The following is a 12215-nucleotide window of genomic DNA, read 5'->3' on the forward strand; positions in this document are numbered from 1 at the left end:
ATAAATAAAAATCTTAAAAAAAAAAAAGAAGAAAAAAAAAAAAGAAGACTGTTTGTCACCCATCAATCTAACGGTATCCAGTTGTCATATTCTTGATAATGTGTCTGGGTCAGGGACCTGAGTAAGGGGTTTCTGGACATAAGACTGGCCATGTTTTTCCTCATATTCTGCGGTTGTTTCTTGGTTTCATCAGCCTTGCCTCTTCTCTCTCAGCATTCTGAACATGGCCTCCCGGATGGGCTTGGATTTCACACTGTAGATGATGGGGTTGAGCACAGGGGGCACCACCAGGTACACATAGGCAATGAGAGCATGTACAATATGAGGCAGGTGCCTCCCAAAACGGTGGATCATTGACACGCCTATGACGGGGATATAGAAAATCAGAACAGCTAATATATGAGACACACATGTGTTTAGGGCCCGCACACGCTCCCTGGGAGAGGCTAGGCCCATCACCGTATGAAGAATAAGGGTATAGGACAGGACGATAAGCAAGGAGTCTACACCCACTGTGGATAAAACTACATAGAGTCCATAAAGGATGTTGACAGTAATATCAGCACAGGCCCGTTTCATGACATCTGCATGGAAACAGAAGGAATGGGACAGAAGGTTCTTATCAGGGCAGAAGTTCAGTCGCTTCAGTAAGAAGGGCCCTGGAAAGAGGGATATAGTGGCTCGAGCCACAATGGCCAGCCCAATCCTAATGATGACACTATTGGTGAGGATAGCCGCATAGCGAAGAGGGTTGGAGATGGCCACAAAGCGGTCAAATGACATGGCCAGGAGCACCGACGACTCCACCACAGAGAAAGAATGGAGGAAGAACATCTGGACCAGGCAGGCATTGAAGCCGATGAGCCGATGGTCAAACCAGAGCACAGCCAGGGTGGTGGGCAGTGTGGACAGAGTGAGGCCCACATCGGTGAGGGCCAGCATGGACAGAAAGTAGTACATGGGCTGGTGCAGGCTGGGAGTTCTCCTTACAGCCAAGAGGATCAGGCAGTTTCCAGTGAGGGCCACTGTGTACATGGAGGAGAAGGGGATGGAGATCCATCCATGAACAGCCTCCAGCCCTGGGATGCCAATCATTAGGAAGGCATGTGGCTGGAAGAAGGAGATATTGACATAGGACTGGGAAGGCAGCATCTTTGGAAAGCAGTTGAGGTTTCTGGAAAGATGTGACTTCTTTATTCTGGGGAGACAGAAAGATAATGACAAGACACTTGTTATTAGGAAGACCATTAGTTATGCTATGTGGGTTATTTCATTATTTCCCATCTTCTCAGCTCTTTGTATTAATAACTGTTCCAGGAATATACACACGTTAGCTAATATGTCCTCAAATCAATGTAGATTGTAGGGGATAGTTTAACTTCCTCATGATTACCATACAAAAATGATTGAAATAGAATTAGAAATTAGTTAATTCTTTTCTTTCTTTCTTTCTTTTTTTTGGGGAGCACTTTTTAAAAAATTTTATTTTTTCAGTGTTCCACGATTCATTGTTATGAAGGGATTTATGTTAATGCTCTTTAATATGTAAAGCCCTCTCTAAATGCTCATCATCATCATCTTCATCGTCATTGTCTTCTGGGTCCTGGTCATTACTTTTTTCCTGTTAATACTGCATTTCACAGTATTCTAAATGCTTTCACATCATTATTTCATTGTTGTGTCATAATTACCTTGCTGATAGAGAAGAGATATTTTAGTTAAAGTGAAAGAAAAGAACATTTGAAGTCCATCTGAAGAAGAGAATACTGCACATTCTTCCAAGTCAGTTATTATTGTTATTATTTTTTAAAGATTCTATTTATTTACTTGACAGAGGAGAGAGAACATAAGCAGGGGGTGTTGGGGAAGGAGAAGCAGGCTTCCCACAGAGTTGGGAGCCTGATGCAGGGTTCCATCCCAGGACCCTGGGATCATGCCCTGAGCCAAAGGCAGATGTTTAACAACTGAGCCACGCAGGCATCCCTGAGTTAGCTATTAGAACTTAAGATCTTTTTGTGTTTGGAGGGTTTGAATATAGATCCTAGGACCTTCTCTTTTAATTATGTCCCAGTAATTATAAAGTCCCAGGCTGAAAATGAACATAAGTACTAGCAAAGGATTGATAAATGAAGAGACATTTGATGCTCCCCAGGTCACTGAGAACACTTAAATATTTGTGGTTCACCTATGCCTTGCCCAGAGAATATTAGCCTGATTACTTTGATGTTCTTGTAATCCAGGCTACCCATTGCTTTTCAAGAGTCATCCCCTCATTCCATTCACTCAACATTCCCCCAAACCTATAAAATTCCAGCCAAACATTTTGTTTAGCTCCCATTACACTCAGCTTGAGGTCTTGATTTGTCTTTAAGTATGCCTACCTGTGAATCAGGCAGCACAGACACCTGACCTAGCTGGGAGGGCCATAACTACAGGGAATATGGGCCCTGAGATGCTTTTCCAAGAGTTTGAATTTCTATAGCCACACACTGAAAACATGACCCCTCACTTACTTCTTTGTAAATAATATCTGTTGGTCTTAAAAAAAAAAAATCACATAAGATGGTGCCCCTGGGTGGCACAGTTGGTTGAGTGTTCGACTCTAGGTTTTGGCTCAGGTCGTGATCTCAGCGTTGTGATCTACGGTCAGAATCTCAATCTTCTTGAGATTCTCTCTCCTTTTGCCCCTCTCTCTCATGCTCTCTGTCCCTCCCAAATAAATAAATACAACCTGAAAAAAAAAAAAGAACCATGTAGGTTAAGTATTGTGTGTATTTTTAAAAATTTTTTAAAAAAGATTTTATTTTATTTTTTTTTTTTTCCAATTTATTTATTTTCAGAAAAACAGTATTCATTATTTTTTCACCACACCCAGTGCTCCATGCAAGCTGTGCCCTCTATAATACCCACCACCTGGTACCCCAACCTCCCACCCCCCCGCCACTTCAAACCCCTCAGATTGTTTTTCAGAGTCCATAGTCTCTCATGGTTCATCTCCCCTTCCAATTTACCCAAAAGCACATACCCTCCCCAATGTCCATAACCCTACCCCTCTTCTCCCAACACCCCTCCCCCAAGCAACCCACAGTTTGTTTCGTGAGATTAAGAGTCACTTATGGTTTGTCTCCCTCCCTATCCCATCTTGTTTCATGGATTCTTCTCCTACCCACTTAAGCCCCCATGTTGCATCACCACTTCCTCATATCAGGGAGACCATATGATATTTGTCTTTCTCCGCTTGACTTATTTCGCTAAGCATGATACGCTCTAGTTCCATCCATGTTGTCGCAAATGGCAAGATTTCGTTTCTTTTGATGGCTGCATAGTATTCCATTGTGTATATATACCACATCTTCTTGATCCATTCATCTGTTGATGGACATCTAGGTTCTTTCCATAGTTTGGCTATTGTGGACATTGCTGCTATAAACATTCGGGTGCATGTGCCCCTTTGGATCACTACGTTTGTATCTTTAGGGTAAATTCCCAGTAGTGCAATTGCTGGGTCATAGGGCAGTTCTATTTTCAACATTTTGAGGAACCTCCATGCTGTTTTCCAGAGCGGTTGCACCAGCTTGCATTCCCACCAACAGTGTAGGAGGGTTCCCTTTTCTCCGCATCCTCGCCAGCATCTGTCATTTCCTGACTTGTTGATTTTAGCCATTCTGACTGGTGTGAGGTGATATCTCATTGTGGTTTTGATTTGTATTTCCCTGATGCCGAGTGATATGGAGCACTTTTTCATGTGTCTGTTGGCCATCTGGATGTCTTCTTTGCAGAAACGTCTGTTCATGTCCTCTGCCCATTTCTTGATTGGATTATTTGTTCTTTGGGTGTTGAGTTTGTTAAGTTCTTTATAGATTTTGGTCACTAGTCCTTTATCTGATATGTCGTTTGCAAATATCTTCTCCCATTCTGTCAGTTGTCTTTTGGTTTTGAAAACTGTTTCCTTTGCTGTACAAAAGCTTTTGATTTTGATGAAATCCCAAAAGTTCATTTTTGCCTTTGCTTCCCTTGCCTTTGGCGATGTTCCTAGGAAGATGTTGCTGCGGCTGAGGTCGAAGAGGTTGCTGCCTGTGTTCTCCTCAAGGATTTTGATGGATTCCTTTCTCACATTGAGGTCCTTAATCCATTTTGAATCTATTTTTGTGTGTGGTGTAAGGAAATGGTCCAATTTCATTTTTCTGCACGTGGCTGTCCAATTTTCCCAAAACCATTTATTGAAGAGGCTGTCTTTTTTCCATTGGACATTCTTTCCTGCTTTGTCAAAGATTAGTTGACCATAGAGTTGAGGGTCTATTTCTGGGCTCTCTATTCTGTTCCATTGGTCTATGTGTCTGTTTTTGTGCCAGTACCATGCTGTCTTGATGATGACAGCTTTGTAATAGAGCTTGAAGTCCGGAATTGTGATGCCACCAACTTTGGCTTTCTTTGTCAATATCCCTTTGGCTATTCGAGGTCTTTTCTGGTTCCATATAAATTTTAAAATTATTTGCTCCATTTCTTTGAAAAAGATGGATGGTACTTTGATAGGAATTGCATTAAATGTGTAGATTGCTTTAGGTAGCAAAGACATTTTCACAATATTTATTCTTCCAATCCAGGAGCATGGAACATTTTTCCATTTCTTTGTGTCTTCCTCAATTTCTTTCATGAGTACTTTATAGTTTTCTGAGTATAGATTCTGTGCCTCTTTGGTTAGGTTTATTCCTAGGTATCTTATGGTTTGGGGTGCAATTGTAAATGGGATTGACTCCTTAATTTCTCTTTCTTCTGTCTTGTTGTTGGTGTAGAGAAATGCAACTGATTTCTGTGCATTGATCTTATATCCTGATACTTTACTGAATTCCTGTACAAGTTCTAGCAGTTTTGGAGTGGAGTCTTTTGGGTTTTCCACATAGAGTATCATATCATCTGCGAAGAGTGATAATTTGACTTCTTCTTTGCCGATTTGGATGCCTTTAATTTCCTTTTGTTGTCTGATTGCTGAGGCTAGGACTTCTAGTACTATGTTGAATAGCAGTGGTGATAATGGACATCCCTGCCGTGTTCCTGACCTTAGTGGAAAAGCTTTCAGTTTTTCTCCATTGAGAATGATATTCGCGGTGGGTTTTTCATAGATGGCTTTGATGATATTGAGGTATGTGCCCTCTATCCCTACACTTTGAAGAGTTTTGATCAGGAAGGGATGCTGTACTTTGTCAAATGCTTTTTCAGCATCTATTGAGAGTATCATATGGTTCTTGTTCTTTCTTTTATTGATGTGTTGTATCACATTGACTGATTTGCGGATGTTGAACCAACCTTGCAGCCCTGGGATAAATCCCACTTGGTCGTGGTGAATAATCCTTTTAATGTACTGTTGAATCCTATTGGCTAGTATTTTGGTGAGAATTTTTGCATCTGTGTTCATCAAGGATATTGGTCTATAGCTCTCTTTTTTGATGGGATCCTTGTCTGGTTTTGGGATCAAGGTGATGCTGGCCTCATAAAATGAGTTTGGGAGTTTTCCTTCCATTTCTATTTTTTGGAACAGTTTCAGGAGAATAGGAATTAGTTCTTCTTTAAATGTTTGGTAGAATTCCCCCGGGAAGCCATCTGGCCCTGGGCTTTTGTTTGTTTGGAGATTTTTAATGACTGTTTCAATCTCCTTACTGGTTATGGGTCTGTTCAGGCTTTCTATTTCTTCCTGGTTCAATTTTGGTAGTTTATATGTTTCTAGGAATGCATCCATTTCTTCCAGATTGTCAAATTTGTTGGCGTAGAGTTGCTCATAGTATGTTCTTATAATAGTTTGTATTTCTTTGGTGTTAGTTGTGATCTCTCCTCTTTCATTCATGATTTTATTTATTTGGGTCCTTTCTCTTTTCTTTTTGATAAGTCTGGCCAAGGGTTTATCAATTTTATTAATTCTTTCAAAGAACCAGCTCCTAGTTTGGTTGATTTGTTCTATTGTTTTTTTGGTTTCTATTTCATTGATTTCTGCTCTGATCTTAATGATTTCTCTTCTCCTGCTGGGCTTAGGGTTTCTTTCTTGTTCTTTCTCAAGCTCCTTTAGGTGTAGGGTTAGGTTGTGTACCTGAGACCTTTCTTGTTTCTTGAGAAAAGCTTGTACGGCTATATATTTTCCTCTCAGGACTGCCTTTGTTGTGTCCCACAGATTTTGAACCGTTGTATTTTCATTATCATTTGTTTCCATGATTTTTTTCAATTCTTCTTTAATTTCCCGGTTGACCCATTCATTCTTTAGAAGGATGCTGTTTAGTCTCCATGTATTTGTGTTCTTTCCAAACTTCCTCTTGTGGTTGAGTTCTAGCTTCAGAGCATTGTGGTCTGAAAATATGCAGGGAATGATCCCAATCTTTTGATACTGGTTGAGTCCTGATTTAGGACCGAGGATGTGATCTATTCTGGAGAATGTTCCATGTGCACTAGAGAAGAATGTGTATTCTGTTGCTTTGGGATGAAATGTTCTGAATATATCTGTGATGTCCATCTCATCCAGTGTATCATTTAAGGCCTTTATTTCCCTGTTGATCTTTTGCTTGGATGATCTGTCCATTTCAGTGAGGGGAGTGTTAAAGTCCCCTACTATTATTGTATTATTGTTGATGTGTTTCTTTGATTTTGTTATTAATTGGTTTATATAGTTGGCTGCTCCCACGTTGGGGGCATAGATATTTAAAATTGTTAGATCTTCTTGTTGGACAGACCCTTTGAGTATGATATAGTGTCCTTCCTCATCTCTTATTATAGTCTTTGGCTTAAAATCTAATTGATCTGATATAAGGATTGCCACTCCTGCTTTTTTCTGATGTCCATTAGCATGGTAAATTCTTTTCCACCCCCTCACTTTAAGTCTGGAGGTGTCTTCGGGTTTAAAATGAGTTTCTTGGAGGCAACATATAGATGGGTTTTGTTTTTTTATCCATTCTGATACCCTGTGTCTTTTGATTGGGGCATTTAGCCCATTTACATTCAGGGTAACTATTGAGAGATATGATTTTAGTGCCATTGTATTGCCTGTAAGGTGACTGTTACTGTATACTGTCTCTGTTCCTTTCTGATCTACCACTTGTAGGCTCTCTCTTTGCTTAGAGGACCCCTTTCAGTATTTCCTGTAGAGCTGGTTTGGTGTTTGCAAATTCTTTCAGTTTTTGTTTGTCCTGGAAGCTTTTAATCTCTCCTTCTATTTTCAATGATAGCCTAGCTGGATATAGTATTCTTGGCTGCATGTTTTTCTCGTTTAGTGCTCTGAAAATATCATGCCAGCTCTTTCTGGCCTGCCAGGTCTCTGTGGATAAGTCAGCTGCCAATCTAATACTTTTACCATTGTATGTTACAGACTTCTTTTCCCGGGCTGCTTTCAGGATTTTCTCTTTGTCACTAAGGCTTGTAAATTTTACTATTAGGTGACGGGGTGTGGGCCTATTCTTATTGATTTTGAGGGGCGTTCTCTGAACCTCCTGAATTTTGATGCTTGTTCCCTTTGCCATATTGGGGAAATTCTCCCCAATAATTCTCTCCAGTATACTTTCTGCTCCCCTCTCTCTTTCTTCTTCTTCTGGAATCCCAATTATTCTAATGTTGTTTCGTCTTATGGTGTCACTTATCTCTCGAATTCTCCCCTCATGGTCCAGTAGCTGTTTGTCCCTCTTTTGCTCAGCTTCTTTATTCTCTGTCATTTGGTCTTCTATATCGCTAATTCTTTCTTCTGCCTCATTTATCCGAGCAGTGAGAGCCTCCATTTTTGATTGAACTTCATTAATAGCTTTTTTGATTTCAACTTGGTTAGATTTTAGTTCTTTTATTTCTCCAGAAAGGGCTTTTATATCTCTGGAGAGGGTTTCTCTAATATCTTCCATGCCTTTTTCAAGCCCGGCTATAACCTTGAGAATTGTCATTTTGAACTCTAGATCTGACATATTACCAATGTCTGTATTGATTAGGTCCCTAGCCTTCGGTACTGCCTCTTGTTCTTTTTTTTGTTGTGAATTTTTCCGCCTTGTCATTTTGTCCAGCTAAGAGTATATGAAGGAGCAAGTAAAATACTAAAAGGGTGGCAACAATCCCAGGAAAATTTGCTTTAACCAAATCAGAAGAGATCCCAAATCGTGAGGGGGGATTTCTCCCCCCTCACGATTGGGTGAGGGATCTCCTCTGATTGGGATCTCCTTTGATTGGGATCTCCCAATCTCTTCTGATTGGGATCTCCCAATCTCTTCTGATTGGGATCTCTTCTGATTTGGGGATAAAAAGAGGTTCAAAAAGAAAGAAAGAAAAAAAAAAAAAGAAAAAAAATTAAAAAAAGAGATTGAATTAAAAATTCAATCAAGAATTTAAAAAAGAATTAAGAAACAAAAAGATTGAAGAGATTAAGATCTCTTCTGATTTGGGGATAAAAAGAGGTTCAAAAATAAAGAAAGAAAAAAAAGAAAAATAAAGAATTAAAAAAAAGAAAATGAATAAAGAAAAGTATAAAAAAGAAAAATATATATATACATTAGATAATCTAGTTAAAAAAAACGTTAAAAAAAGGGTAAAAGTTATAAAAAATTTTAGCAGAAGAAGAGAAAAAAAAATGAAAAAGAAAAAAATTAAATTAACTGCAAGACTAAAAAATCACAGGCAGAAAGCCATGAGTTCCGTGGTTTGTTTTCTCCTCCTCTGGAATTCTGCTGCTCTCTCCTTGGTATTGAAACTGCAGTCCTTGGTAGGTGAACTTGGTCTTGCCTGGATTTCTTGTTGATCTTCTGGGGGAGGGGCCTGGTGTAGTGATTCTCAAGTGTCTTTGCCCCAGGCGGAATTACACCGCCCTTACCAGGGGCCGGGCTGAGTGATCTGCTCGGCTTTGCTTTCAGGAGCTTTTGTTCCCTGAGCGCTTTCCGTAGAGTTCCGGAGGATGGGAATACAAATGGCGGCCTCCTGGTTTCCGGCCCGGAGGAGCCGAGAGCCCCGGGCCCCGCTCCCCAGTGCGCCCTCAGCGAACAGCTCCTAGTAACTCGCGTCTGCCTGACCTCCGGCCGCGCTCCGAGCTCACCGAGCTTGCGACCGGTTCAAGGCAACTCCGAGCTGCGAGCTTACTGTCGGCTCTGTCGGCTCTGTCTCTGCAGCCGGCTTTCCCGTTCCAATATCCGCACGCTCTGCGACACTCAGACACCCCCAATCCTTCTGTGACCCCGCGGGACCTGAGGTCACGCCAACCCCGCGTGGGCTTCGCCCCGGTTTAGCCTCTGGAGCGATGTCCCTCAGCGGAACAGACTTTTAAAAGTCCTGATTTTGTGCTCCGTTGCTCCGCCGCTTGCCGGGAGCCGGCCCCTCCCCCCGGGGTCTATCTTCCCGTCGCTTTGGATTCACTTCTCCGCCAGTCCTACCTTTCAGAAAGTGGTTGTTTTCCTGTTTCTAGAATTGCTGTTCTTCTTCTCTTCGATCTGCCAATGGATTTGCAGGTGTTTGCAATCTTTAGATAAGCTCTCTAGCTGATCTCCTGCTAGCTGAAGTAGTCTCAGCCTGCTACTTCTCCGCCATCTTGACTCCTCCAAAAAAGATTTTATTTATTTATTTGACAGACAGAGATCACAAGTAGGCAGAGAGATAGGCAGATGGAGAGAAAGGAAGCAGGCTCCCTGCTGAGCAGAGAGCCAGATGTGGTGTTCAATTCCTGGACCCTGGGATCATGACCTGAGTTGAAGGCAGAGGCTTTAACCCACTGAGCCACCCAGGCGCCCCTTAAATAATATAATAAACATTAAAAATGATAATGTAAAAATAATAAAATGGGAGGGGAGAGGCTCAGTGAGTTCCTATAAGACATTCTGGAAATGAGTCTAAAGTCAGGTCTATATGGCTTAAACACTTTCAGTGGTTTTACATTGCCTGTATTGGCCATGAGCTGTCCTACATGCTAGAGATTTGTGAAGTGTGGGGGTAGTTGGATCAGATTATCTGGAAGAGTTTATAATCTCCATGATTTGAAACTTTCAAATCTTACATGATTTGAAACTGTGCGAATAAAGCGCCTTCCTATTTCTCACAAAAGAGATTATGCTGAGTGAAATAAGTCAAGCAGAGAGAGTCAATTAATCATATGGTTTCACTTATTTGTGGAGCATAACAAATAGCATGGAGGACAAGGGGCGTTAGAGAGGAGTAGGGAATTTGGGTAAATTGGAAGGGGAGGTGAACCATGAGAGACTATGGACTCTGAAAAACAATCTGAGGGATTTGAAGTGGTGGGGGGAGTGGGAGGTTGGGGTACCAGGTGGTGGGTATTATAGAGGGCACGGCTTGCGTGGAGCCCTGGGTGTGGTGAAAAAATAATGAATAATGTTTTTCTGAAAATATATAAATTGAAAAAAAAATAAGAAAAAAATTAAAAGTAAAAAAAAATTGTCCTTTTACTGCTCATTGTGACCTTTTGTGTCCTTCTTATAAAGTCATTTGCCTTTTATTGTGCTAATTATCTCATTCCTGTTTTTCCTTTTGCTAATCTAAGTCACATTTCTTATGCATCTCCTTAGTGCATATATTCACAATTTATACTGTATAGTTTATATATAGTAAAGACTCATGTTTCCTTTAGTTTAATGCAGTTAGTATCTACTTTTATCATACTATTTTAAGATCAACCCAGGAAATACTTTGTCATTGGCAGCTTAAATCAGAATAGAGAATGAATTCTGTGGTCTCCTTTGATTTGCAGGATTGATTTGAGGATTGATCTTACCTGGGATTTATATCACCATTCTCTCTCTTTTCATCCTGCTTTATCCAATACTGAATAATTGACATATCCTCCATTTGTTATAGAAATTGTCCTTGTCGCCTCATTGATATGGAGGTCCTATGCCAGTCTGGGATTTGTGTGATCTATTGCTCTTACTATTGTGAAGTATCCAAATGTTAAATTAAATTGAATATTACAGGAAGCCTGGAGCTCACAAGGGAAGATTATATGATACCCTTTAAGACTAGTTGTAAAAATTTAGGGACAGCTCTTATGCAGTCAAGTCAATTTTTCCCTTATATTCGGGTAATGGCTTTTCTATCACTTACTACATTTTGTGAATGTTATAGTTTTACTAAGAGTCTGACATTGGGAAGGGATTCTGTGTGGTGAGAGGACAGATTTTATTTCTTCTGTGCATTTTCGTAGCCAAGTTGGATTGACAAATTTCCTGGCTCCCATGAAATCCGAAAGTATTATATTAAATTGCTTAAGCCTGGAAGTGAGACTGGATTTGGTTTTCTGTTATTATTTCCAGGATACTAAAGGATCAAAGATATTGCAAATTATAGCTCTCCTCTGAGGAACTAAATAATTTCTGTTTGAACAGTCTAGGATTCTGGGAACTTGTTACTGGGTGTGTCTAGGGAAAGTTAAGTTGCCTAGAAACAAAGGGCTGAATCCACCATGCTTTCTTAACCCAAAGCCAAGTGCATTTCTTTTTTTTTTTTTAATTCCTTTTTTCCCACAAAAAGAAAAAAAAAAGAAATGCTAATTATGTGATGTGATGGAGATGTGTTCCAACACTGAGGTGTAATCATTTTGCAATGTATATGCCAAGTGCTTTTCTAAAAGGCTCTTACTCAGAAGATTATGAAGGACAATCTCATAATGAGAGTTGAGACACCAAGCAAACATTCACATCACTGGCAGGATGCTTGCTGGGATGGGATTTTTCAGATACTCTTACACTGTTGCTCTCCTTAGAGAAGCAAAAGAGTACTAATCTTCTTGGACACAGAGTCTGGGTTTCCGAATAATTACCTGAATCAGGACATTTTCTATGCTTTAGGAAAGTAGCTGCCTTCCTTTCCTGTGCCGTATCTAGGGGCATAGACCTGCTGTCTCTGGAAGTCCAGGCCTCCTTACTCTTCTTCCTGCTTCCAACATCTTCTCACCCCCATCCCATTGGCTCTTCCTCTTGGCAGCAGCTGAAGAAAGGGGATCTCAGACTCACTAACCAGACCTCCGTCTTTCTAAAGAGTGTAGAAGAGACTGTATCTGGGACCCAAGGTACTCACTTTGCTTGTCACAGCCTTCTCTAACTCTCCACATCCTGAAGGAGCCCGGAAAAATATGCAATTAAGATACTACCTTTATACCACTGGCTGGATGCCTCAGTGAGTTGAGTTCCTATTCCCCAGGGATGTCCAAGCCATAGCCACAGAGGATGGTCTGTGTTTGCTTTTTCCTGGGCAATGGAAAATGT

At 40.7% G+C, this 12215-nt stretch overlaps 1 protein-coding gene across 1 annotated transcript; it reads right to left on the bottom strand.

Moving 5' to 3' along the window:
- LOC122914104 (olfactory receptor 51I2-like) lies at window positions 1-1152 on the bottom strand. Its single transcript, XM_044260740.1, has one exon. The coding sequence runs from the start codon at window positions 1150-1152 to the stop codon at window positions 190-192; it is 963 nt and encodes a 320-aa protein (XP_044116675.1). The 3' UTR covers window positions 1-189.
- Between the last annotated feature and the right edge of the window lie 11063 nt (window positions 1153-12215).

Source organism: Neovison vison, chromosome 7 (assembly GCF_020171115.1).
Source record: "Neovison vison isolate M4711 chromosome 7, ASM_NN_V1, whole genome shotgun sequence".
Lineage (NCBI taxonomy): Eukaryota > Metazoa > Chordata > Mammalia > Carnivora > Mustelidae > Neogale > Neogale vison.

Bases quoted from the DNA above. Each gene is read 5' to 3' on its own strand.
- LOC122914104 (XM_044260740.1), bottom strand. From the start codon at position 1,152: ATGCTGCCTTCCCAGTCCTATGTCAATATCTCCTTCTTCCAGCCACAT.